This window comes from Pelodiscus sinensis, chromosome 16, assembly GCF_049634645.1.
Source record: "Pelodiscus sinensis isolate JC-2024 chromosome 16, ASM4963464v1, whole genome shotgun sequence".
Taxonomy (NCBI): Eukaryota; Metazoa; Chordata; order Testudines; family Trionychidae; genus Pelodiscus; species Pelodiscus sinensis.
Genome location: NC_134726.1, coordinates 22,864,227 through 22,892,218, shown reverse-complemented (window position 1 = coordinate 22,892,218; position 27,992 = coordinate 22,864,227). Strand labels below are relative to the sequence as shown.

At 45.5% G+C, this 27,992-nt stretch overlaps 2 protein-coding genes across 5 annotated transcripts in view; one reads left to right on the top strand and one right to left on the bottom strand.

Annotated features, from left to right (window-relative positions):
• The window catches only part of METTL9 (methyltransferase 9, His-X-His N1(pi)-histidine), a 49,764-nt gene that overhangs the window by 1,738 nt on the left and 20,034 nt on the right, over positions 1–27,992 (bottom strand). For all 3 annotated transcript variants that reach the window (XM_014580763.3, XM_006112804.4, XM_075899483.1), the window contains exon 4: positions 26,328–26,512. In XM_014580763.3, the coding sequence (XP_014436249.2) occupies positions 26,328–26,512 (185 nt within the window). The remainder of the gene's footprint in view (positions 1–26,327; positions 26,513–27,992) is intronic.
• IGSF6 (immunoglobulin superfamily member 6) lies at positions 15–15,029 on the top strand. Of its 2 annotated transcripts, none has more exons than XM_025178481.2 (6): positions 15–109; positions 1,562–1,906; positions 2,581–2,684; positions 7,815–7,871; positions 8,860–8,943; positions 10,983–15,029. In XM_025178481.2, the coding sequence occupies exons 1-6, from the start codon at positions 43–45 to the stop codon at positions 11,019–11,021; spliced, it is 696 nt and encodes a 231-aa protein (XP_025034266.2). In that variant the 5' UTR covers positions 15–42; the 3' UTR covers positions 11,022–15,029. The 2 variants fall into 2 exon arrangements, with proteins under 2 accessions (XP_025034266.2, XP_075755599.1); XM_075899484.1 differs by having other exon boundaries at positions 1,559–1,906; positions 10,983–15,018.

Here is a 27,992-nt window from a genome sequence, read left to right as displayed (position 1 = left end):
TTTTTTTTGAGCAGAACCATTTCAGGACAAACACACCAAGAAATGGCACCTTTCAATAAATGCAAAGCCGTGCTAGTGTTGGAATTCAACTGGATTCTATACAACATTGGTAAGGCATTTTATTTTTCATCTTACTGGCTTCTTCACCTACTTTAAAAGAGATTCACATAAAATTTCTTACACAGATTAAAAATGCAGTTCTCATTTGGAACAAGTCTGTAAAATGCTAAGAGGCAAGAAAATCTGCTTTGCAGTTAGCTAATTTCTGCTGTCTTCATAAAGTTTCCTAATCAAATGAATATTAATGAAAAATTGTTCTTCAAAAGGATTATATAAAGTGCTCTCATAACCTACGACCATATCGACAAATCCTCCCCTTCCTGCACAGCAGACCCCTGATACAGCTAAATGGCTGCAGTTCTGCTCTACTGGGTTGGTAGGACAAGGCTTTTGGTAACCCAATGCACAGTGTCTACACCAACTAAATGTTACAGCATTCTGCTTCACAGGGGCACCATCCACCTCAGTGTACAGTGAGGTCAGGGCAGGGACAGAGAGATTAGTCAGTTTGTGGATGTACTATACCAGCCAATCGATACCTTTCACAGAGGGAATGCATCTGCTGTTGGCTAATGCATCCTCAGGGAAGCATAGTGACCATGGGATGGCTCTGCTGCTAACTTGTGGCACAGAAAAAAAGAGAATGACTTCTCTCTTCCTGCGGAACCCCCATGCACTCATCTTGCCTGGATTTGGTTCACCAGAAACTCAGTACAAATATGAAGAGTCACATATCTAGACAATATTGTTGAGTAGTAACATTCTTTGCTATCTTAACTTTACATTTTACTGTACTTGAGTACATACAATACATAATTTGTAACAATTCAAGATTTGATTAGAAATATAAGTCCATTTCAATTGTTTTGTAATTTGTTTTCTAAATACTTTCTAGAAACTAAATTATATAATGTTGGTTTAGCAATATCTATTTCCACAGTCTCCATGCCAATTATCTACATTTTAGGCATTTAACCATTATTTTGATAGAATTATCTTGGCATATTTAAGTTTATTACAGTTATGGATTTCTATAATAGCTCAGTAAAAATGCATTTGTCATAAGTTACAGTAAACAGAAAGCTTGTGAGTTGCTGATGACTCAAATGAAGTTGCTGATCATTTAAGGAAGTTAAATCAAGTTCTCTTTCCTGCTTAATCTTTCCTTGCCTTCCTTTCTCTGAATATTGCTTAGTTTTTTAAGTGCCAGTACTAGCACATGGTACTGCTGACCTGTAAAACCCATGATCAATAAGCAATCACATTCATATTTACTTGTGGGCATATGAAAAGCATTAAAAAGTTCAAAATGGTATTTGGACCATGAGGCAGTCTTGGAATCATCCAAGAAGAAACTTCCTGAAAACAACAAGAGATCCCATGGTTGGCATATCACTGCTTTTTACTCCTCTAGGTAAATTCAAGGTAACTTGTATTTATTCTACAACATCTCTTAGTTGAGTGATAGAGAATTTAAAAGGTTTTTTTTTCCCCTCAGCAGGTCATGCTGTAGACACCTGCAATGTTATCATAACACAACACCCACTTAAGGAAGTAGACAACACTGTCAACACTGTGAACATAACGTGCCGTTTTTCTGCTTCCAACTGTTCTGGATCCCAGCCTCAAATTCTATGGTTTCGCTATTTTGCTTTTACACATGAGGCTTTGTGTACACCTACGTGCACAGATACACAGAAGTTCACAGTTGAATCAAATTCTTCACTTCAGATCAAGAAACTGACCATAAATGACAGTGCCATTTATATCTGTGGAATAGCATTTTCAGATTCAAATGCAACCACATCTAAGCAAGTTGGGAATGGAACAAAATTGGTGAAAAGAGGTTAGTCACTAATTCCTATGAACAATCTTAATAGAAAAGATATTTTAAATATCTCTAATTATTTGCACTTGCAAATCAGTATTCCCTTTATGCTGAGTGCTTGAGCGGCTGCCTTGGAGAGATTTAAATGTTGCCCATTCAAATGATTGGCAGAAGACCCAAGGCAGACAGCATGTGTTTCCAAAGGTGGTACACATCCATGCTATGGGACAAAACATTTATTCTGCACATGGAACCCTATTGCTCTCTTCCCCAAACAGAGTTCCATACTCTCCCTACGTTCTTTCCACCATGCACTGTGCTAAAAATCCTGAACAAGCACATGAGCCTTCTTCAGACTTGTTCCTCAATGGTTAGATTTTAGACCAGCAGAAGCTTAGGGTGATAAGAGAACAAAATCCCATATTAAGGGCTCTCCATCAAAAATACCTGGTCTCTTGTTCCCAACTGTTTGAGTCTAGTGACTCTTATCAAGTGTCCCAGCTGATAAGGAGGAAAGAGGTCTCTTACAGTCAAGAACCAAGATGGAAATTAATACCAAGAATGACTAAAGTGAATTTGTAAGCATGCAGTATCGAGTTCCTTAGATGAAATGGCTATACAAATATTATTCTAAAAATATAATCTAAACAGAACAGTTTCCATTATTCTAACACTGTTTATTATGACTAAAGGGCCTGAGAAGGACAGCACAGAAGTATATATCCTCATGATAGTCCTCTCATCTCTGCTCTTTTTATACAACACTGCCATATTTGCAGTCATTATATTCTACAAGGTAGGTTTAGTTTTAACTTTTCATATTTGGTTTGTTTTCATCCAGATTACTCAATAGCTTTAATGTTTTCATCAAGAGCTAAGGGTCAAAGAATTTTAATTACTTTTGCATCACACATGGCAAACGAGTTTTACAGAGGTTGTGTTTGAGGATTATACCTCATATGCATCTATACACTCTCACACACAGATTAGACACTTAGTATACTCATTACATCTCACACATCACTTTCCCTTTGAAACTCTCTTTATAAAAAAAAAAAATGGGTAAGGCAACAGAAACCCAAACTATTCTTGGAACAATCTACCGCAACTTTGGTATACATTGCCAGAAGTCATTTTGTAAATGAGACAGATTATCAAAAATACAAAAAGTCTGATAAGATTCAAATAATATTTTGAAAGAAAATAGTTAGCAAATAAAGAGCATTACTAGCAATAAACAGATTGTAAACTCCATGAATTAATTTCCATTGGTAAACTAATAATTACATTACTCTACAATACTAAATGCAAGTGCAATGAAATTATTTCAAGCAATACTTTTACTTCCATAGTGAAGTCCTATTCAAAATGTTGTAAGATGCATGGAAAAGGATATTGGAAAAGAATTGCGGGGCATCTTAAACTTGGAAAAGCTCTCCCAGAACCAGAGAGAAAAAGAGTTGTGCATGTTTAATGGGGATGTTAGAGTTTAACCCAGGGAAGGGCAACCTAAGGCCCAGGGGCCAGATGCCCTGAGGGGATGGAGCACACAAAAATCTACTAGCCTGGGCCTCCTAGCCTCTGGTGTGTGAGAGGAATGTGGGGCGTATCTTTTTATTTCTATGTTGCGGGTCACACCAGAGAGAGTTTTGTTTTGAGTTTTTTTCTCACTTTTGTGTGGCCCCTGACTGATTTTTCTCTGGATCCGCAGCCCCGATTCAAAAAGGTTCCCCATTCCCGGGTTACATGGCTAACTTATTAAACATCTTAACATCCCGAATGTTTAAAATGTACTCAGTTACAGACTAACTCGGCTACCCCTCTGAAGTCAGTAACAGGAAAAACTTAAAAAACAACAAATAGTCTAGTAGCACTTTATAGACCAACAAAACATGTAGATGGCATCATGAGTTTTCATAGGCACTTCTTCTGAAGAAGCGAGTTATGCCCATGAAAGCTCATGATACCATCTACAATGAAATCTTTGTTATGCAGCACTCTGTTAACCAGAAAACTTTGTTAACCGCCATTGGCCCCAGCCACAATACTGTCACATCTTCAGGTGTACAGGCCTGGCTTGGTTTACCATGACTGGCTTAATTTTAAGAAGTACTAATAGTCTTTACATAAGAACGGCCGTACTGGGTCAGACCAAAGGTCCATCTAGCCCAGTATCCTGTCTGCCGAGAGTGGCCAGCACCAGGTGCCCCAGAGAGGGTGGACCAAAGATAATGATCAAGCGATTTGTCTCCTGCCATCCCTCTCCAGCCTCTCACAAACAGAGGTCAAGGACACCATTTTATCCCCTGGCTAATAGCCTTTTATGGACATAACCTCCATGAAATTATCTAGCTTCTCTTTAAACTCTGTTATAGTCCTAGCCTTCACAGCCTCCTCTGGCAACGAGTTCCACAGGTTGACTACACACTGTGTGAAGAAGAACTTTCTTTTATTAGTTTTAAACCTGCTACCCATTAATTTTATTTGGTGTCCTCTAGTTCTTCCATTTAGGGAACTAATAAATAACTTTTCTTTATCGGCCCTCTCCACACCACTCATGATTTTATAGACCTCTATCATATCCCCCCTCAGTCTCCTCTTTTCTAAACTGAAAAGTCCCAGTCGCTTTAACCTCTCCTCATATGGGACCCGTTCCAAACCCCAATCATTTTAGTTGTCCTTTTCTGAACCCCTTCCAAAGCCAATATACCTTTTTTGAGGTGAGGAGACCACATCTGTACACAGTATTCAAGATGTGGGCGTACCATAGTTTTATACAGGGTCAGTAAGATATTCTGGGTCTTATTTTCTATCCCTTTCTTAATAATTCTTAGCATCCTATTTGTCTTTTTGACCGCCACTGCACACTGTGTGGAAGTTTTCAGAGAAATGTCCACGATAACTCCAAGATCTCTTTCCTGATTTGTCGTAGCCAAATTAGCCCCCATCATACTGTACCTATAGTTAGGGTTATTTTTCCCGATGTGCATTACTTTACACTTATCCACATTAAATTTCATTTGCCATTTTGTTGCCCAATCACTCAGTTTGGTGAGATCTTCTTGGAGTCCTTCACTGTCTGCTTCTGTCTTGACTATCCTAAACAGTTTGGTATCATCTGCAAACTTTACCACCTCACTGCTTACCCCTTTCTCCAGATCATTTATGAATAAGTTGAACAAGTTTGGTCCCAGGACTGACCCTTGGGGGACACCACTAGTTACCCCTCTCCATTCTGAAAATTTACCATTTATTCCTACCCTTTGTTTCCTGTCTTTTAACCAGTTCTCAATCCAAGAAAGGACCTTCCCTCTTATCCCATGAGAATGTAATTTACACAAGAGCCTTTGATGACGGACCTTGTCAAAGGCTTTCTGAAAATCTAAATATACTATATCTACTGGATCCCCCTTTTCCACATGTTTGTTAACCCCTTCAAAGAACTCTGTTATTTCCTGGACCTGATCCTGCGCTCCACTCAGGACTAAATCGAGAATTGCCTCTCCCCTTGTGGGTTCCTGTACCAGCTGCTCCAAGAAGCAGTCATTTAAGCCATTGAGAAATTTTATCTCCGCTTCTCTTCCTGAGGTGACATGTATCCAGTCAATATGGGGGTAATTAAAATCCCCCATTATTATAGAGTTCTTTATTTTGGTAGCCTCTCTAATCTCCCTCAGCATTTCAATGTCAGTATCGCTGTCCTGGTCAGGTGGTCGGTAATATATCCCTATTGCTAATTTCTTATTATTGGAGCATGGAATTACTATCCATAGCAATTCTATTTAACATGTTGATTCATTTAATATTTTTATTTCATTTGATTCTACATTATCTTTCACATATAGTGCCACTCCGCCACCCACCCGGCCTGCTCTATCCTTTTGATATATTTTATATCCCGCTATGATTGTGTCCCACAGATTTTCCTCATTCCACCAGGTTTCAGTGATGCCTATTATGTCAATCTCCTCATTTCATACGAGGTACTCTAGTTCACCCATCTTATTAGTCAGACTCCTAGCATTTGTGTAGAAGCACTTTAAAAATTTGCCACTGCTTATATGTCTGCCCTTCCCTGATGCATTTGATTCCTTTGTATGCCGTTGTTTGTCTGCTCTGGCCCATGGTTTGCCCTCTCCCCTCCTCTCTTTCTGACTACAGCTTAGAGGAGAATCCATTGATAGAGATTCTCTAAGAGAAGTCTCCCTCCAATTTCCGTGCATCTCCACACCAATCGGCTTTCCCCCATCTCTTAGTTTAAAAACTGCTCTACGGCCTTTTTAATGTTTAGTGCCAGCACTCTGGTTCCACCCTGGTTTAGGTGGAGCCCATCCTTCCTGTTTAGGCTCCCCCTCTTGCAAAAGTGTCCCCAATTCCTAATAAATCCAAACCCTTCTTCCCTACACCATCGTCTCATCCATGCATTGAGACTCTGAAGCTCTGCCTGCCTACCTGGCCCTGCGCGTGGAACTGGAAGCATTTCCGAGAATGCCACCATAGAGGTCCTGGATTTCAGTCTCTTTCCTAGCAGCCTAAATTTAGCCTCCAGGACATCTCTCCTACCCTTCCCTACATCATTGGTACCTACATGTACCACGACCACCGGCTCCTCCCCAGCACTACACAAGTCTATCTAGATGCCTTGAGAGATCCACAACCTTCGCACCAGGCAGGCAAGGGACCATACGGTTCTCCTGGTCATCACAAACTCAACTATCTATGTTTCTTACAATAGAATCACCCACTACTGACACCTGCCTCTTCCTAACTGGCATTCCCTCTCCCTCAGAGGTATCTTCAGTGCGAGAGGATACCGCAACATCCTCTGGGAGGAGGGTCCCAACTACGGGATGGTTTCCCTCTGCTCCCATTGAATGCTCTGTTCCCTTGAGACTTTTAACCTCCTTAAGAGTACTGGGGTTCTCAGACTGGAGGTGGGACAGTACTACAGTGTCCCGGAAAGTCTCATCAACATCTCTCTCTACCTCCCTTAGCTCCTCCAGTTCAGCCACCCTGGCCTCCAAAGCCCGAACTCGGTCTCTGAGGGTCAGGAGCCCCTTGCAACGGGTGCACCCATATGCCACCCGCCCACAGGGCAGGTAATCATACATGTTACACTCGACGCAAACAACAGGATAGCCCCCACTCTGCTGCTGGGCTTCTGTCTCCATTTTTCTAATGAATAAGTTTAAGTATAAACTGGGATTCTTTTTAAACCTCTGGAATATAGATTATTATAAGAGTTATGTTTTAAAGAAGGTCAGAAGTCACTAGTGCCCTCTAACCTCCCTCTCCAAACTCCATGTTAGTTGTTCCTGTTCGCAAGCTCCCTGGTCACTGAGTCACAGGCTTATATAGGTCTGGTAGCCCCTCCCCCTAACTGAGGCTCAGCCAATTAACAGAGGCTTCTAGATTTCAAACCTTTTAGAAGCTCTACAAGGGTCCTGTTTTTACTCCTCTTTTACCTGCAGAACTCCCTCTCCAAGCTCCCTGTGAGACCAACTGCCTCATGTTACAAAACTACCAATATTAAAAACTTGAGTTTTACTATTATTGTCCATTGATTTTTCCTAGGTTGATGCGTCCCTCAGATAACCAGAATATTTAGATAACTGGAATGCCCTAATCCCCGAGTATGCCAGATAATACAGGTTTTACTGTACATGTTTTGTTGGTCTTTAAAGTGCTACTAGATTATTTGTTGTTTAAGTTTTTCAGTTAGTGATGACACTGACATTGATTTTTATTAAGTGTGTCTGGTGGGGCTTTTGTTTTTAGAACAGTCATCAGTATTTGGAACCCTTAAATGAACCTAATAAATAGTAAGACAGCCCTAATGTTATAAGCAGGCAATATATTTTGCTACAGTATCACTTTAGTTATTTAACATGCAGAGCCATGTATAAAACTGACTTTTGTTTTGCAGTCAAAATCCAAACTAGTAAAGAAAACCAAGAAAGAAGACGTAAAAGGAGAACACCATGTATGTTAATATTGACTTTACTTGTTTGGGATGTCTTTGATTCACAGATTTTTTTATATATATTTTAAAGTATAACCTTGAACAAATCTGGGGACATTAAACAGGCTCTCTGAAATCTCAAGCAAAGGGGTTACTGTAGCTGGAAGTACACAGAGCTCAAACTCTGTGGAAGTAAGTAATAAAGGGACCCAGTGCCTAAGTTTTTTTTTAAAAACTGCTGAATTTAGAGTCAATATTTAAAGGCTAGGAGGTACCACCAGACCACCTTGTCTGACCTCCTGCACATCACAGACCATCAAAACCACCTAGCTACTACCACATCAACCCCAACAACTTGATTTATACCAAAGTATTACATCTTTCAGGAAATGAGACTATTTTGTGTTATAGCTAGAGAACAGGAGAGACCAAGGTGCATTCATGCCCAAGGGCCCTATAATGTCAGGGTATTAAGTGAGATATAACCAGATGATCTATCAAATAACTTTTTTCCCCGAGCTTTAAAGTTTCTGTTAATGAGTTCTTTCTGGCTAATTGGACAGTGAGAGTTATGCTCAGGGCCACCTTCCTGTGTTAAGTGATGGCTTTTCAGTAACATAGATATCACAATAAATTATGTTTCAACTATAGTTAAAAAGCCAACTTCTGCCGTGCAACTGAATGGTGACTTTAGAGGGAGTGAGAGAGTGTGTGTGTGTGTGTGTGTGTGTGTGTGTGTGTGTGTGTGTGTGTGTGTGTGTGTGTGTGTGTGTGTGTGTGTGTGTGTGTGTGTAAACTCCACAAGATAAAGAAGGAATTTAATTTGACAGTAAGAAATTTGTTCTACAGCTGGGGCCCCTTTTGGCTGCAAAACTTAATGTTTCATGTTATCGTGATATCTTACGATGAAATTTTAAAAAACAAATCAGAAAAGATATAATGTAGAGACAAATGAATTTTTACAATTCTATTTCTAATACAAAATTGTTAACTACATTTTAATCTGCAGAAAAATATGAGTGGCCGAACAGTTTGTCGAGCAATTGTACAAGAACTGTACAAGAAGAGATATGCTAACAACCATAATCAGCCAGTGAGTAACAAGTAACATGAGAAGTGGGTTTCCAAAATCTTATGGCTATTTTTGCTAGTTCATTGTATGTGAAAAAGGGAGAATCACATTTCAGAACTATATTACATTTCCTACAGAATCGGACTTCTTCACTGCCAGAGAGCCAGCATTTGCAAGAGTCAGTCCTGAACCAGCAATAGCTTTTCAACACTTACAATGCCAAAGGTTTCAGAAGTCCAATACTGCACATCAAAGCTGAAATTAGGATCTACATACTATTGGGGAGTAGAGACACACTTTTTCCAAAAGAATTTTGTGCTCATTTTATGTCTGAAAACACTTGAGATGCCAGACTTTAGAACAGGGGGTAGGCAAAAATTTTTGAAGTGGCCCTGGGCTACCCAGGTAGGGGGTGGGACCTAAAATGGAAGGGGCGGGGCCAGGATGCTTTCGGGCTTCCCTGCCCACAGACCATGATTGGCCTGATGGTGGGGGAACCCCTTTGCCCCCTCCCACTTCCCACTAAGCACCCATGCTAATGGGAAGGTGGGAAGAGGCTTTGCATGCTCCCCTGCCCCCAGGCCAATTAGAACCTAGGGGCTGGGGAAGCGCACAAAGTTTCCTCCGCCCTGCCAGGATCACGTAGCATTTTGAAGTGCCGCGCGCTCCTGACAGGGTGGGAAGAGACTTAATGCGCTCCCCAGCCCCCAAGCCCTGACTGGCCTGGGGGTAGGGGAGCGTGCGAGGCCTCCTTGCAGGGCAGGGTTAGGGCAGAGGAAATTTCACAAGCTGCTCCCGCCCCAAGCCCTAATTGTCCTGGGGGCGGGGGAAGCAACAAGGCCTCCGTGGGCCAGATCAACCTGCTTGGTGGGCTGGATTTGGCCTGCGGAGGCCCTTTTGCCCATCCCTGCTTTAGAGCCATGACATACATATTTTAGGTATTGAAAAGCTATTACAGTTCACTTTTGGAGGCACATCATTAGTTTCAATTTCTTTCCCCATCCACCCCCGAGCTCTGGATAATTGGACTCACATCAATGAAGGCACATGGCTTTACAAGTAGAGTTACAAAAAGTACGGTAGTTCCAAAAAGTTTAAGAACTCAAATATTCCTAAAACAATTACTACAACATATGCAAATTATACAGAATACTTCATGATACTGTATAAAGACATGAACATGATTTCATCCCCCCAAACTTGTAACAATTTTTTTTAAACCACACCATAGTGTATTTTGCATATGCTACAGAAGAACAATTTTAGGAACATACACAACACTTTCAAATTAAGAAAACTACTCCTGAATCATAAACAAGAAATATAGCTCCTGTTTCATTCTAATAAGGAAACAGAACATATACTTCACAGATGAAACACGAAAATGAAATAGACATTCAGCATTGACAGGTGAAACACTTGCCCACATATAAAACCTGTGATTTAATTTTCATTCCTCTAAAACTGCCCTCCAAAAAGCCATCAAACCCATACTGATGTAACCCAGGGACTGGCAGACGTGAGCATACGCATAAGATAAACATGACTGTCCTGCTGACTCTCTGCGCTCCCCTAGGAGCTGTATTCAGGATAGTCAACACTGAATGAAAAAGGTTAAGAATCTTGCAGATGAACGAGGGCATGCAGATACAGGACAGACGGTCACATTCTGCACCAGTAGCAAAGGAAAGGAGAAGTCTCAGGTGAAGTTTGTTTTTGTAGATACAAACTAACACATGAGGTGTCTTGTGGCACCTTATGGATAAAGCTTTTGTGCGTAAAATCCACTTCACCATATGAATTGGAGCAGAGTTAGAGGCAGGGGTATAGAAGGACAACAAAAGAAAAGTTTCTTGGTAATGACACTAATCAAATCAAAGAGGATGTGGCTCATTCATAGCAGTTGATGTAGAGATGTGAATATCAAGAGGGGAAATTCCTTATTCAGTCCTAAATTGATTGTACTGAATTTGCAAATCAACCCAGTTCAGTATTTCCTTAGTGGGGCAAACTATTACACATTGAATCTTTTTACAACTTGTTTTTGTTTTTTTTTGCAGGAGTGTTTGGAACCAGATAACATCTATCAAAACAGATAAGATTCAAAACACAACACACAATTCAAGATACCTAATGTGAAATGCAACTCAGCATGTCTGAAACTAAACAATTAATTTTTTAAAAGAGACTTACCTTGCTAAAAAAAATAAAAATAAAAATCCTTTCAGAATCCAGTGCTTTAAAAAAAATGTTTTGCAAATAGATCAAACACAAATAACAGCATTCCAGCTAAACTGTAAAAAGTATTGCAGTTATGTTACTATTACCAAGCCCCGTCCCTCTGCAAAATAAAAATTTTGGAAAAGGACTTTATTTTCCTTTGAAGAGCCACTAATACCTCATGTAAATTTCCATATTTAGGGTTTGTACTACATATACTTTTTTATTTTTTGTGAATGTAATGCTTCTGAAAGTTTTGAGATGGGAGATAAAGGAAAATGAAGCTTCTTGGTCAAATTTTTTTCTCAGTTACTTATGTTGGTGTAAATTAGCTACAACTACCACTTATGTCAACAGTAATTCGGGACTTACAGCAGGGTAAAAACAGAATCTGGCAGGCTGTATGTATAATAGGGATGTTAAAATGTAACCATGTACACAGTTAACCGATGAGCCTGGGCTGGCTCTCTGCATGCACCTGCTCCTGGGGAGCTGCCTGCCTCCTCATTGCTACTGTATCAGGGGCAGGGGGAAGGAGGGGCGGAGGCGGGAGCCTGTATTGGTGGGGAGACAGCTTTTAAGCTGGCTCTCCATGTGCCCCATTTGTAACAGCTGAAATTTTCAGGTTACATGGTTACTTAAACACATTTTAACATCCCTAGCGCATAACAGATAGAAACAATAGGCAACAAAAAAAATATACACACTACAGATAATGTAATGTCAGACCTGATTCAGAGGGACCTTGATATGAAGTAGAAAGGTAGCTTAGTCCACATGCTTATCCAAGGACCGTTCTTCTTTCAATGTTTATATGTAAGTGTATCAGGTAGACAAGATCCTAAGTTGCTAGCCAGAAACAGTGCCTCATTCCATATTAGAACCACACCCAGTCACTACACAGGGGCATAACCCACCCCTAACAATTTGTGCCTCGGCACAGAATGGGGCACAACTGAAATTGCTGGACTACAGTCAAACTTCACCAGTTCTCATTTAATCTGCAGTCCTCGGGAGCCTTGGCAGATATTGGCTGGTCTCACACATCCTCTCAACAAAGTGTTAGTTGTGTCCAGTAATGAAGCCTTATCTAACATTTTGCAACTTTTAAGAACACAACAATTGTCACACCAAAGCAAAACAGATCCATCTAGACCACTGCCACCTACATAGGACAGTACCAGATATCTGAGAGGAAGGTATAAAAAGGCACAAAAATCCACATCGCCCATAATGGACAAAATTATAAGACAACATATCCAATAGGAAAACTTTCTTGTTAATCCAAAGCAGGTAATGGTTAGTTGCTTCTCTCTTGAAGCATGATTTCTCATACATTTGTGTAGTCTAACTACACCAATTCTTATGTTTTGTTAGTCTTTAAGGTGCTGCTAGACTATTTTTTTTTTAAGTTTTTACAGTTGTTCTTGTTATTTATATAAATATTGAATCCTTTTTTAAACACTAAGCTTGCCAGCTTGGTCTCAAGGGTATCATATAGCAGTGAGTTCCACAGGTTAATTGTGTGAGGAAAGAATTTTTAAACAAACATCATATAACACCTACTAATTAAGTATAAACATTAAAATCAAAATGAACAGAATATGGTTTTATAATGCAATATGATTGACTTAGTAAGATTTCTGCTTGTCAATTCATACAATTTGGAACTCCACAATAATATTTTGTTTGGGGGAATTAGTGAGGTTTTACTGTATGTTAAGAAATAAAAACAAAGTTGTGGTTCTCTCAGATAATTTGGACTCTAGGGGTGTGTCTAGACTACAGGGTTTTGTCGACAAAAGTGGACTTTTGTCGACAAAACTATACCTGCGTCCACACTGCCTTTGAGTTATGTCGACATAACATCGACAAAACTCAGCAGTTTTGTCGACGTATGTAAACCTCATTCTACGAGGAATAACACCTTTTGTTGACAGAGTTCTGTTGATAGAAGGCATTATTGCATCTACACTGTCCTTTGCATCCACACTGTTATGTCGACAAAGCTGCTTGCTTTGTCGACAGAACTGGATGTAGTCTAGACGCTCTTTGTCGACAGAAGTTTTGTCTACAGTATCTGTCGACAAAACTTCTGTCGACAAAACCCTGTAGTCTAGACGTACCCTAGGTGTCACTGTAATTCCAAAAACAGTAGAAAAAAAGTAATTTTCAACAACAATATAGTTAAATTATTCCATTTTCAGGCTTGAGTCCTGCAATTGGATCCATACACAGCCTGACCCCTACATTTACACATTGCTCCTTTGAATCAGGATCCATATCTGTAAGATAAGAATTTTCTAAAAGGGGTTTAAAACTTCAATATAATCATTGAATTACATGCTTTCTTGCATCTTCAACATGTTCCAAGTGTTTGCTCTTGTTTACAATGTATCTATAATGAAGTCATCCTTTACTTCTTTTTACATCGCATCTTATAAAATAATAAAAATCTCTGACATCTTAACTACAAAATTTAGAATAGTACTTCATCTGACACCATCCAAATCTGCTGGCCTTTAGAGCACACTGCAGTGCTTACAGTGTCAGTTTTCTCCGGTTTCCCCTGAAGAGCAGGTTAGACAGTTCAACAGGGAAAGTTTTAGTAGACTGGCAGTACTGATACGGATTTAAATTTTCTCTAAAAAGTTGTGTATGAATCTAGAATTCTGGACAGCCAAATTTACAAAATGGAATAAAAAAATCTTTTAAATGTAGGTAAGCACCACTGCATATAGTGGTAACCCCAGACTGTACTAATGACATCTCTCTTTAAACAGAAGCTTACATGAATGAGGTTTTTATTCTCTGAGTGAATCAAATGGTACAATGACGTTATCTGAAATGAAGCTAACTAGATACATTAAAGGAAGTCAGATTCTTATCCTGTGTTTGACATTTTAACTCCACTAAATATGTACAATGACAATTAAAAATATTGACCTGCCAGCATTGGATTAACATTTAAATGATTACATAGTTTGAAGAAGTGGGTTGTGCCCACAAAAGCTCATGATACCATCTACATTTTTTGTTAGTCTCTAAGGTGCTGCAGGACTATTAGTTGTTTTTAAAGCTTTTTTTATATCGTTTATGGTTAGCTTGGAACTTAAAATAAACAGTTAAATTGAAATTGTCTAATTCCATTTCAAAGATCAGGTTTACGTTAAAGCCACTGTTTTTGTCTACTTTGCAAAAGTCCTAAGAATCTTATGATTCTGTTTGGTGATTGCCCATGAGCCTGATTTAATTATCTGAAACCACATATATAAGAGGATTTTTTTCTGGATTTAGTAAAATGTTTATGATTAATTGCTGAAAAGAAAGAAGGCATTTCTTGTTAGAAGTTTGTAACAACTTGGGACATGTTTTGTCCCACCAGCTTGCATAACCTTGAAGGTACCAAATTCAACTTTTAGAACCTAAAGGTCAAAATTAACCAAATACAATGGCTGCCTCACTGTTACCATCTCCATTCCCCCAAGGAGGAAAAAAGTGCTCTTTACTTCTTTGTTATTGGTCAATGTTTCATTGGAAATAGCTTTTCATACAATTAAAGCATACTAAGAACCAGGCACACTCAAAACTTAGAGACAGGTAATTATTTCTTTAAAAATATCCAAATGTATTTATACACCAATGGAGACATCCACTTTCAGATAGCAGCACTTTTATATTCCAGTTTTGTCTGATAACCAGTCTATAGCCAGGGATGACAGTTGGATCTGTTTTAAGATAGACACTGTATTTAACTGGAACAGCCTTTACTTACTGGCTACGTCTACACTGGCCCCTTTTACGAAAGGGGCATGCTAATTTTAAACTTCGTAATAGGGAAATCCGCGGGGGATTTAAATATCCCCCGCGGGATTTAAATAAAGATGTCCGCCGCTTTTTTCCGGCTTGGGGAAAAGCCAGAAAAAAGCGTCTAGACTGGCCCGATCATCCAGAATAAAGCCCTTTTCCGGAGGATCTCTTATTCCTACTTTGAAGCCGGAATAAGAGATCCTCCGGAAAAGGGCTTTATTCCGGAGGATCGGGCCAGTCTAGACGCTTTTTTCTGGCTTTTCCCCAAGCCGGAAAAAAGCGGCAGACATCTTTATTTAAATCCCGCGGGGGATATTTAAATCCCCCGCAGATTTCCCTATTACGAAGTTTAAAATTAGCATGCCCCTTTCGTAAAAGGGGCCAGTGTAGACGTAGCCACTAGGATTTACCAAAGCTATCATGTCACACTACCCTGCAGAACATGGAAGATCATCAGGGAAACCATTGTGATCCGATCTGGGATTAGAGAAAAGAAGCAACAACAAAGCAAGGGAAATGGAGCTATCTGAAACAAAATGTCTGGTTTACCACAGGTCACTGTCAAAAGCAGAGATAGTTCCTGCTTTACAAGATGCCGTTCAGCAGAGGATTCCTACAACCAACAAGAAACATCTTGAAGTTCCATATGCAGAGAACATGTTTTCAAGTCCTAGTAACATATTAGTCCAATAGCCAATTCTCCCTTCCACTAGATACTAGTGTTTCTCAAAGTGGGCCACAAAATCACTTTGAGAAATCTGTTACCTGGGCACTCCGGCGTGTTTACTTACCGGCGCTATGGCTCTGGAGCCTTATGGTTTCTATTGGCTCGGTTTTGCTGTTTGCAGCCAAGGGGAGCAGTGGGAAGCCAACAGGAGCCGCAAGGCTTCATGGCTGTGGTACCGGTAAGTAAACATGCTGGATCAGCCAAATAATAGGTTTCTCAAAGTGGTTTTGCAAACCACTTTGTGAAACACTGTACTAGAGGATTGAACCATGTAGAAGTAAAAGATTTTCCTTAGATTGTCCTCCACCACCCCCTGTGCTAGAAAGTTGCATTAATTTTTTTTCATACTGTTACCTAACATGATGCAGGACTCCGAAGGAAATACATCCACAAGTCCTGGATGGATCAGTGATTGCAAAAAGAGAAACTGAACTTGAAGTGTAAAGAAGGTTACAAGAAACAAGATACAGTAAACTTCCGATAATCCGGCACCTTTAGGACCCAGGGGATGCTGGATTATCAGATATGCCGGAGTACTGGAAGGGGGGCTATGAGGGGCCTGGGGTGGGGTCAGCGGGGAACTGCGCAGCGTGTGTGAGGGCAGCACTGCAGGACCAACCCAGCAGCACCCCAGCTGCTCTGCCCCCAGCTTCCCCAAGTCAGCCGCTGGTCAGTTTCAGCAGCAGCGGACTTGAGGAAGCCGGGGGCAGAGCAGCTGGGGTGCTGCTGGGTTGGTCCCGCAATGCCGCCCCTCACCTGAGCGGCACTGCGGGACCAACCTGGCAGCACCAAGTCAGCCGCTGCTGAAACTGACCAGCGGTGGACTTGGGGAAGCTGGGGGCAGAGCAGCTCCAATTGTCGGGCTGGCTGGAGCACTTCCGGGTTCCATTTGGTGCTGGACTATCGGGAGTGCCGGACCACTGGATGCCGAACAATTGGAGTTTTACTGTAATATACAATCACTACATATCACAGATTTTGCTTATATTGTTTAACAGACTATAAAGACACTGATATACAGACATAACTGTGTTTTACTACTACCTGGAACCTTACAGAACATTTAGGAGAAGAAGAAATGGCATAAGGAATTGTATACAGATATGTTTGAAACATTGTATATGTTAATTAAAAAAAACCCAGCCCAAAAGACACCTTCTCTACCCAAATAAAAATAATTAAAAAAAAAAAATCACAATTTTAAAAATCACATCTTAAAAACTTTATAGGCCTAAATATTGCTTTGTAAGATACATGTGAAATTATGTTAATTAAATTTTGGTTTTGAAAATATAGCAAAGGAAATTTCCTCTCAAGACTAACATTTCTACTTGAGTTTTGTATTAACATGATGAAATAAAATCTTTTTCTTGTTTGAACTTTTGCACTCTGAACACTTCAGATACACCATAAGAGTCCGTCATCCAAATTATGACAGGACTCTACAATCGTGAAAAGGGCCAATTTTGATCCACTAATGGTCTTTAGGATGATCCAGGAACAGTTAAGCTTCCACTTCCATAGTATTTTACCATAGATTTCTCTAATAAATTAGCCTTATTTTAAAAAGTGACTAGTAATTTCAGTGCCCAGATTGGTACTCCTATAAGGGGCCTGATTTTTAAAAGTGTAGTACAGCCACAAACTGAAAAAAAAACAGATCCCAGAACTGAGGCACATTAAACGTGACTAGTTTGTTTTTAAGATTTAGGCCATAAAGCTCATATTCCTTGAGGGAGAAACCAGATATATTTGAAAAGCATCTGAGGTACTTCTCCAAGACTCAGATAAGAGGATAAAGATAATTGGATCTTTTAATGCAGAGTAAAACAAAACATAAGCAGGAATTTATATACATTGTTAATTCAACTTTAATTAATACTTCTCCCATGCATTTCTAGATGCAAATCAAACCACTGACACTGAAGTATAGCACTGCAAACAGTTTGATCCCAGCTAGCCAAGTTACATCTCATCCCATGCACTACTGCACAGCAAGATCAGTTAAGATGTTCTTGTTCGCAGTACGTAGATCTGGATGCTTAAGGTTGCTTGTACTATGAATTCAGTGGAGATCCCTTGTCTGGAATAGTCTTTCCCCATTTTTTCAACAGAGTTCAATTATGACAAGGCAGGGAGGGACAACCAGGAATGCTGGATAGGCCACATGAGTGGCCCCCCTTCATCCCAGCAGGCTTCAGCAGCCCACGGCCTATGGTCTCCATCTGTCTTCTCACCATGTGCCTCTCACGCTTCAGGGCATCAAAGCCCCTCACTTACTGGCTCCTCCCCCTCCTTACCAGCACATTCAGAGCCCACGAATTGCCTGATTTACACTCCGTCCCCACTCTCCTCCCCCTGCCCCCAAGAACTGTAATGGTGCCAATCAGCTACTCACAGCACTCCAGCTTTGGGAGAGTGGAGGCATGTGAAGGAGGGGGCTAGCTAGGGCCTGGAGTCTGTGGGCCGCAGATGGAGTCCTGGTGGGATGCATGCAGCCCATGGGCCATAGGTTGCCCACCAATGTTCCCTCTAACATTTTCTATCCTTAGGTGGGTTGAATTTTCTTATGTGCAACAGCAATATTGAGATAGTGTGTGGATGTGCACCACCAATATACAGTAGACTTCCGATAATCTGGCACCTTTGGGACCTAGGTGGTGCTGGATTATCAGATATACTGGAGTATCGGGAGGTACTCCAGAGGGGGGCTGTGATGCGTCTGCCGAGACCCGCACTGCGTCCGGGGGGTGGGCGGGGAACAGCGCGGCGAGGAGCGAACCCTCCACCGTTTTGCAGAAAGGCGGGGGAAGCCCCGCGCTGCCGCCAAGAGTTTCTGGGAGGGGAGCGGGCTCCCCACCCCCCAGACTGCAGTAGTTATTACCGAGCAGAGGGGTGAGGAACGGCGCTGCAGGACCAACCTAGCAGCACCCCCACTGCTCTGCTCTGCAGCTTCCCCAAGTCCGCTGCTCGTCAGTTTCAGCAGTGGCAGTGGCGGACTTGGGGAAACGGTGCTGAGCAGAGCAGCTGGGGTGCTGCCGGGTGGATCCCGCAGCACCGCCCCTCACTCCCCCTGCTCGGCGATAACTACTGCAGTCTGGGGGTTGGGGAGCCCGCTCCCCTCCTGGAAACTCGCAGCAGTGGCGCGGGGCTTCCTCAGCCATTTTGCAGGGGGTTTGCTCCTCGCCGCGCTGTTCCCCTCCCACCGCTACCCCCTGGCCAGTTGCAGTGCGGGTTCCGGCAGACCCGTCACAGAAGTATAATCTCCTTCCCTTCTTCTCCCCTTCTCTTTCCCAGCTGCAAGTGCCCATGGGGCTCATAGCAGCTCCAATTGTGCGGCTGGCCGGAGCACTTCTGGGTTTCAGTTGGTGCCGGACTATTGGGAGTGCCGGACCACTGGATGCTGGACAATTGGAGTTTTACTGTATATAATTTTATATATGTTTTGTTTGTAACAGTCCATATGCGTGTGTGACGGGGCAATATCGCCCCGCACCGTGACTCCTGCCGAGCAGGCGTTGCTTGGCATCTGGCCAGAGGCTGCCCGGCGCTGCACGGCATGCTCCTGTGCTGTGCCGGGTCTGGCGGGGCCGGCCGATCCGCCGGCGAGGAGCCCGTGGCGCAGCGGCAGGAGCCGGGACAGTGCGGAGTGGTTCACCCGCCCAGGCAGACCCGTGTGACAGAAAAACGGCGGCGGGGACGGGTAGCCCCGCCCCCGCCTAAGCGGATGATGTCAGGTAGGACGTAAGCGGCGGGATGCTTAAAAACACCGCCGCCATGCCAAAGAAGAGAACGCCGCGAGCGAGGGGGACGGAGTACTCGGTGAGGGTCCTGACTGGCCAGCGGGGCCAATCTGCGGACGGCGGAGTGAAGCAACTCCGCCAGCCTGTCGGCCAAAGGCAAGGTGAGCCCCTGGCGAGACTGGTGCAGCCAGGGACGGGGAAAGGAAGTAGCCCAGGGCAGAGCCATTTTTAGGCTGGTGGGCTGACGCGTTACGGCGGGATGCCCCGTCAGCCGGACCGGAGCTAGACGGTTCCGCATCCTTAGGGCCCTGGGCTGGGGCCCGTGAGCAGGGGCGGGCCCGGGCCCCCCTTTGCCCGCCCCGCGGATAGCGGGAGAAACCGAGGTTGAAAAACCCCACAACGACCTGCCACAAGCACACAAGGGTGACGCTTAAGGCGGCCTGCCCCTGTAACAGGGGCCGGGCTGGGGGTACAGTCGGGTGAGACTGGTACAGATGGTGGAGAATGTGGGTACTTTGACGAAGGTCCCCCCCTCTGCTAAAGAGGGGGAGCACTCCCAAGGGGGAGTGGATTTATGTCTATCTCTTCCAGTAGAAACCGAAATCGGAGGCGAGCCGGGCGCGGCGGTGCTTCCAGGAAAGGGGCGGGGAAATGGATCCCGCCCAGGTGCTGGAATGGATGAAGGAATCTCAGAGAGAGAGTCAGCAACAGCAAACCGTGCTGATCCAGCAACTGCCCGCACAGCATCAAGAGCAACAGCAGCAGCTGATAAAGGAGCTGGCAGAGCAGTTTAGGGAACAAGTCCGGCTGTCGGTTCCCCTGAGGATGGGTGCAACAGCCCAAGAGGAAGATGTGGACGAGGATGAGGGGGCTGGACCTTGCCCGAGTATCAGATTGACTAAGATGGGGGTCGCCGACAATCCCGAAGCATATTTGACGACGTTTGAGCGGGTGGCCTCCGCAGCCAGGTGGCCGGAGACTCATTGGCCCACAATTTTGGCCCCTTATCTTACTGGCCAGGCACAGCTGGCGTACCGTAGTTTGAGCGATAGAGACGCGTTGCACTGTTGTAAGCTGAAAGAAGCTATTTTAGATCAGATGGGTATCATGCTCGAAACATACCGGCAGAAGTTCAGGAGCGAGCACTACAGTTCGGGAACACGTCCCCGGGTCATAGCCCAGAGGTTAAAGGAGGCCGCCTGGAGGTGGCTGGACCCCGAACAGCGCACCGGACAGCAAGTGGCCGAGCTAGTGATACTTGAACAGTTTATCAACATCTTACCCAGCGGTGGCCAACGCTGGGTACGTCGGCACCACTCCTTCACGTTAAGTGAAGCGGTCGAATTAATGAACGATTACGAAGCCGCCGAGGGGTGGGAGAGAGGCAATGGGACGGAGCGGCCACCCCCCCCAGGAAGGGCGAAGCGGGGAGGAGCCCCCGTGCTAAGGGGAGCCCAGAGCGAGGCGACTGGCGGGGGACGGGAGAGGCGTGACACGACGGCCATTGGCGCCGGCCTGGTCCCTCCCGCCCAAGGAAGTACCCCGCGAGATGGCCAGCCGCTCGCCAGACGCCGGACCAAACCCTCCGAGGTCCGGCGCGCCCAGAGGACCCTGCTTTCGGTGCAGGCAGGAAGGGCACCTCATTAAGGACTGCCCCTTCATGGATTGTTCCTACGCCCAGGCATTAGCCGGGGATGGGGCCCCCGCGGAGGAAGGTAAGGTAACGCGATCAGTAGTGATCGGTAGCCAGACTATAGTGCGGGCAGACTTAGTCCCTCCGAGAGGCCCATGGGCCCCCCCCCGTACAGGTGCAGTGTGTGCATGGGGACGTGCACCAGTATACCACCGCTTGGGTCCAGATCCAGGATGGGAATCAGGATAGTTGGTACTACGTGGTTCTAGCACCCCAGCTAGCCTACCCGGCCTTGTTGGGCCGTGACTGGACTGGCTTCCGCAGGGCGGTGGGCGAGTGGCAAGCTAGGGGGACCCCTGAGGTAGCAGGGAACCAGCTAGGGGCCCTAGGAGAACCACTGGGGGACGCAGCCACATCGGCCCCTCGGGCCAAAGATCCGGACATAGGGGCAATGAACCCCCTTGAACTCGACGACGGTGACTTTCTCCACGAACAATGGGAAGACTCCATGTTGCGACATGCCTGGGCCACGGCGCGCGAAGAGGCCAAGGAGGAGGGGACGGCGGTGGAAGGGCCAGCGGGCCCGCACTTTGAAGTACACGCAGACCGGTTATACCGGGTAGATGGGGGGAGGGGGGGGAGGAGCAGACACCCCGGTGGCAACTCCTTGTCCCCCGCCGGTACCAGCACCGCCTTATGGAAGTGGCCCATGCCAACCCCTGGTCAGGTCATCTGGGGTATGAAAAAAACAGTAAAGCTACTATTACAACGCTTCTATTGGACCAGGGTGTACCGCGAGGTGCGAGACTTTTGTGAGTCGTGCCCGGACTGTCAGAGGGCGGGCCCCCGCGGCATACCCATGGCCCCCCTCGTACCCCTCCCGATAATAGACGTACCATTTGACAGAATAGCCATGGACATAGTAGGGCCCCTAGAAAAATCAAGATCGGGCCATCAATACATTTTGGTCGTATTGGATTACGCCACTCGTTACCCGGAAGCCGTGCCCCTCCGAAATACGAACGCCTCCACCCTAGCGACGGAACTGGTGAAGCTGTTTGCCCGCGTCGGACTGCCCAAGGAAATACTCACTGACCAAGGTACGAACTTTACATCTCGGTTAATGGGGGAACTATGCTGCCTGCTCCGAATCAAAAGTTTGCGGACTTCAGTGTACCATCCACAGACCGACGGTCTGGTTGAACGATTTAATCGGACACTGAAGGGAATGTTGCGGAGATTTACAGAACAAGACCCTAGAGACTGGGACGCACTGTTACCGGCGTTACTGTTTGCGGTGCGGGAGGCTTCTACGGGGTTCTCACCTTTTGAGTTCCTGTATGGGCGACAACCGTGGGGAATCCTTGATGTAATCAAGGAAAGTTGGGAGGACCAAGAGACCCGGGTAAGAGGGTCGGTACAGTATATACTAAGATTGAGACAGAAGCTACGGACGCTAGCGGACGTGGCTAGGGCCAACTTAGAAAGTGCCCAGGAAACCCAGGCCCACTATTATAACCGGGGAGCGCGCCTCAGAGTTTTCGAGCCAGGGCAGCGAGTCTTACTGTTACTCCTGACCCCGGGTTCAAAACTGGTGGCTAAGTGGCAGGGCCCTTTCAAAGTGGTGACATGCATAGGGGAAGTAGATTACGAGGTTAAAGTGGCGGGACGGTCGGGAGGTACCAAGGCATACCATGTGAACTTACTAAAGGCGTGGAAAGAGCGAGAGGCCTTGTTTGTGAACCCCCTTCCTCCTGACCCTGAGCTCGGCCAGGGAGAGGAGGGCCAGGCCACCCCGGGTATCTTACAGACGGGAGCCGACCTTTCTCCAGACCAACGCAAGGACTTGGAGGGCCTACTGAGCCACTTCCCCGATGTGCTGACGGAAGAACCAGGTCGCACCACCCTGGCCCACCACCACATCGAGACCGAACCACGAAAGAAGGTACAAGACCCGGTTCGGCCCCTACCCTGGAAGATGTGGGAGCCGGTAAGGGAGGAGTTGTAGAAGATGATACAATGGGGCGTGGTGGAAGAGTCGTACAGTGAGTGGCGCAGTCCCATAGTCCTCGTGCCGAAGCCTGACGGGTGAATGAGATTCTGCATCGAATTCCGCAAAGTGAATGCACTTTCCAGATTCGACGCTCACCCTATGCCTCGGGTGGATGAGTTGCTAGACCAACTGGGAGGAGCGCACTATCTTTCCACCCTAGACTTGACACGCAGCTACTGGCAGATCCCCTTATCGCCGACGTCGCGAGAGAAGACGGCCTTCTCAACCCCTTTCGACCTGTACCATTTTATTCGGTCTCCATGGAGCAGCAGCCACCTTTCAACAGCTTATGGACCGAGTGTTAAAGAGCCACGGCCGATACGCCGCGGCGTACATTGATGACATAGTTATCTACAGTAAGTCCTGGGCCGACCACCTGCACCACGTCAATACCATATTGCAGGAGCTCCGCCAGGCAGGCCTCATGGCAAACCCCAGGAAGTGCCACTTTGGGGAAAAGGAAGTCACCTATTTAGGCTACACCGTCGGCCGCGGCCAGCTACGACCCTTGATAGAGAAAGTGGAGGCGCTGCGAAGCTATCAGCCACCCAGACCCAAGAGACAGGTCCGAGAGTTCTTGGGTCTGGCGGGCTACTATCGCCGCTTCGTCCCCAATTTTGCGGCAATAGCGGCACCCTTGACAGACCTAACACGGGCCGTCCTGCCCCAGAAGGTACGATGGTCCCCGGAATGAGAGGAAGCCTTCCAGAAGTTAAAAGACTGCCTGACCTGGGCCCCAGTGTTAGCACAGCCCAACTTTAACCTTCCCTTCACTGTCTATACGGACGCTTCGGAAAGCGGAATAGGGGCTATACTATCACAGGGGGAGGGAGCAGACAAACATCCTGTCGTTTACGTTAGTCGTAAACTGTTTACACGGGAGCACAAGTACGCAACAATAGAAAAGGAGGCCTTGGCTGTAAAGTGGGCGATTGACCTGTTGCGCTACTATCTTTTAGGTAACCGTTTCCAGATGGAAATGGACCACGCCCCCCTGCGATGGCTACAGACTATGAAAGATTCGAACGCACGGGTAATGCGCTGGTACTTAACTTTACAGCCCTATGCGTTTGACGTAGCCCACAGGGCCGGCACGAAACACCAAAACGCCGACTTTTTTTCGAGGCGGTATGAAGGAGAGGAAGACACAGAACACAGTGCTGCGACTAATTTAAGGGGGGGTGTAACGGGGCACTATCGCCCCGCACTGCGACCCCCGCCAAGCAGGCATTGCTCAGCATCTGACCAGAGGCCGCCCGGCGCTGCGCAGCATGCTCCTGTGCCGCGCCGGGTCGGGTGGGGCCGGCCGATCTGCCGGCGAGGAGCCCACAGCGCGGCGGCAGGAGCCGGGACAGCGCAGAGGGGTTCGCCCGCCCAGGCAGACCCGTGTGACAGAAAAACGGCGGCGGGGACGGGTAGCCCCGCCCCCGCCTAAGCGGATGACGTCAGGTAGGACGTAAGCGGCGGGACGCTTAAAAACACCGCCGCCATGCTAAAGAAGAGAACGCCGTGAGCGAGGGGGGGGGGGTTGGAGGACTCGGTGAGGGTCCTGACTGGCCAGCGGGGCCGATCTGCGGATGGCGGAGTGAAGCAACTCCGCCAGCCTGTCGGCCAAAGGCAAGGTGGGCCCCTGGAGAGACTGGTGCAGCCAGGGACGGGGAAAGGAAGTAACCCAGGGCAGAGCCATTTTTAGGCTGGTGGGCTGACGCGTTACGGCGGGATGCTCCGTCAGCCGGACCGGAGCTAGACAGTTCCGCGTCCTTAGAGCCCTGGGCTGGGGCCCGTGAGCGGAGGCGGGCCCGGGCCCCCCCTTTGCCCGCCCCGCGGATAGCGGGAGAAACCGAGGTTGAAAAACCCCACAACAACCTGCAACAAGCACACAAGGGTGACGCTTAAGGCGGCCTGCCCCTGTAACAGGAGCCGGGCCGGGGGTACAGTCGGGTGAGACTGGTACAGCGTGGAAAAAAAAATTAAAACAAGAGATAGTTAACAAAGAGCGATGCATATGGTATTTAATATGAAATCAAATAAAAAAGAAAATTAACACTATCCTTGGAGTATATGCATCATCATCCTAATAATTCAAGCTAATAAACACACTAAAATGCATATCACCCACACATAGCTCAGCTTTAAGATACTAAACAAATCTGAGAGTCAACTAGAAATAGTATTTGCAAGGAGAGCGTGACTAATACAATATTTACTGACACTGAAGGAAGATTAAAAGGCATTCACTAAGTCTTATACAGTTTCTCTGGGGAAAGTTTAGGATCCATTCTGTAAACAGATAAAAGTTCTCCTGGTTTGAAACTTTCACCTTGTGTGCATCACCAAGTTGAGGAATAGAAGCCCCAGAACAAATTAACACATGGCTAAAAAGTTTGTAGAGAGATGCAGGATTCAAAGAGCTTACAAATAAGATTTCATCCTACAAAACTAGTATCACATCTAGTACTTGCTACTTCTAACTCATAAGAGTCAGAACTCTACCACATAGCAAAGATCTGTCCTTAATGCAATATAATTTACCATGTATTAATTAGTAACACAGGATTTTAAAAAAGACATTAAGATCAGAGTTTTAGAGATGTGCAACATTCCAAAAAATGTTAAAAGACTTTTTCTTTCTTACCTTAATCTATTAACGCCTATGTAAACTTTGTTTCAAATTTAAATATTCAAATGTCCTCATAGTATACACACACACACACACACACACACACACACAGAGCCCCCCCATGCAGTCTGTTTCCCCCCACCTCCCTCCAACCCAGACAGACAGAGAGGACTGCAAGTGAGTCAGGACACCTTAAACAAACTGACCCCACCTCCACCTCACTGCACAGATGCCAGCACCCATCCTCTCGTCCCCCCACCTACTCTGAGGAGTCAGCAGGGCTCAGAAAACAGCTGCACGGCCATGCGGACCCGCAGCTTAAAGAGAACTAGATGCTATCGGATCCATATATTTACTCAGTCTTTCACTGGTGGTAGTGAATTGAGGGCTGTGAACAGCTTCAGTCCAAATGGGGCCATCTACTTACATATACACAGAATGTACAATTCTGGGAATTTTGAACATGTAATTAAGGAACTGATCAGCATATTTTAAAAGTTTGTTAAATATAAAATTATATTAGTATTAATTTACAACACTATAACATAAGATAACTTTCCCCTATTTCTCCAAGCATCTTTTAGTCTGTGTCTACTTACCATTTTCCACATATGGATGAAAGGGCAAAACTAGTGCAAGAATGACTCTGCCTCTAGTTGGTTCCAAAACACTTCTAATATCTTTTAACACAGTCAGTGGCTGATCACAGCGATCAAGCAAATTCAAGCAGCTGATAACATCATACTGGAATCCTGTGTTCTGCCATTCATTTATACCGAGCACTCTAGAGAAAAAGAGAGAGAGCATAAAATGGAAAGTGTTACAGCTAAACAACTGCAATCTGAGCGCAGAGTTCTCAGTACACATCCTGCCTATAGCAATCGAGTAGATAATTCCCTACAGCTAAGGCTGACCCTTATCTTCACAGACTCTCTATACTTGAGAGCACATAGGGCTTGTGTACACAGGGGACTTAGTTTGCATTGAGGTGACATACACTAATTGGTGTGTAAAACCTAACTCAGGTTGGCTTACGGTACATAACTCCAGCTATGCAAAATATATAGCTGGAGTTGGCTTACCTTAAGCAGCACCCACCCAGCAAGAGGAGGAGTACTTGATGCTGGTATGGGCTACCCTCAATGTTCAATATACTAGACCCCCGAAACTGAATGCAAGAAGATCAACCTCAGGAGCACTGATATTCTCTTAAGTATAGATGTGCCCCAAGAGCATGCAAATGGCGCTGCTGTGCCCTCTTAATTTGCATCATTGTGTGTATATATGTATCATGAGCTAGTTGTGTACTAAGCATACAGTATACTAGGTGAGTATCCCAAGGTCCTTTGCTTTGATGCGGAGCTGTGTGCATTCTGGGATTTTTCTCACTGAGCCTTTTGAGATGCATAGCAGAAGCCAGTAGAATTCTGGGACTTTGGGGTCAAACTCCAAAAATCTCATGCTTGTGTTCCTTCTGATTCATACTCGCCCCCCCTCCCCCTTCTTAGTGGGCTAGCACCATTTTTGAATTGTTGTCAACTAGCGTGGGCACAAGAATCCCATGCATTGCTATGCTAGAAGCTACAAACACACAAAGACTGTGCTCCACCTCAGCACAAGGTGGCTTCAGTTTTGGAAGTCAACTTCTGCCCCACCGAGCAGATGATGTATCTACACAAAAGCAGCACCTGTAGTAGTGCCAAGCAGGTGGAGAAGGTACAGTAAACTTCTGATAATCTAGCACCTTTAGGATCCAGGGGGTGCCAGATTATCAAATATGCCAGACTATCGGAAGAGGGGGCTATGAGGGGTCCGGGGTGGGGATGCCACTCCAGACCCCCCATAGCCCCCCCCTTCCGATAGTCTGGCTCTGCCCTAGGCGTCCCCGAGTCAGCCGCTGCGGGTCAGTTTCAGCAGCAGCTGAATCTGGGATGCCTGAGGCAGAGCAGCTGGGGTGCTGCCTGGTTGGTCCAGTAGCACCGCCCCCAGCGCTGCGAGACCAACCCGGCAGCACCACAGCTGCTCTTGGGGACACCTGGGACAGAGCAGCTAGGGTGCTCCCACAGCACCGAGGGGCAGCGCTATGGGACCAACCTGGCAGCACCCCAGCTGCTCTGCCCCCAGCTTCCCCAAGTCAGCAGTCAGTTTCAGCAGCAGATGAATCGGGGAAGCCGGGTGCAGAGCAGCTCCAATTGTCTGACTGTCCGGAGCACTACCAGGTTCCCGATGGTGCTGGACCATCAGGAGTGCTGGAGCATTGGATG

Bases quoted from the DNA above. Each gene is read 5' to 3' on its own strand.
- IGSF6 (XM_075899484.1), top strand. From the start codon at position 43: ATGGCACCTTTCAATAAATGCAAAGCCGTGCTAGTGTTGGAATTCAAC. The intron at 110-1,558 runs GTAAGGCATTTT...TTTTCCCCTCAG, and splicing joins CTGGATTCTATACAACATTG to CAGGTCATGCTGTAGACACC. The intron at 1,907-2,580 runs GTTAGTCACTAA...TTATGACTAAAG, and splicing joins AACAAAATTGGTGAAAAGAG to GGCCTGAGAAGGACAGCACA.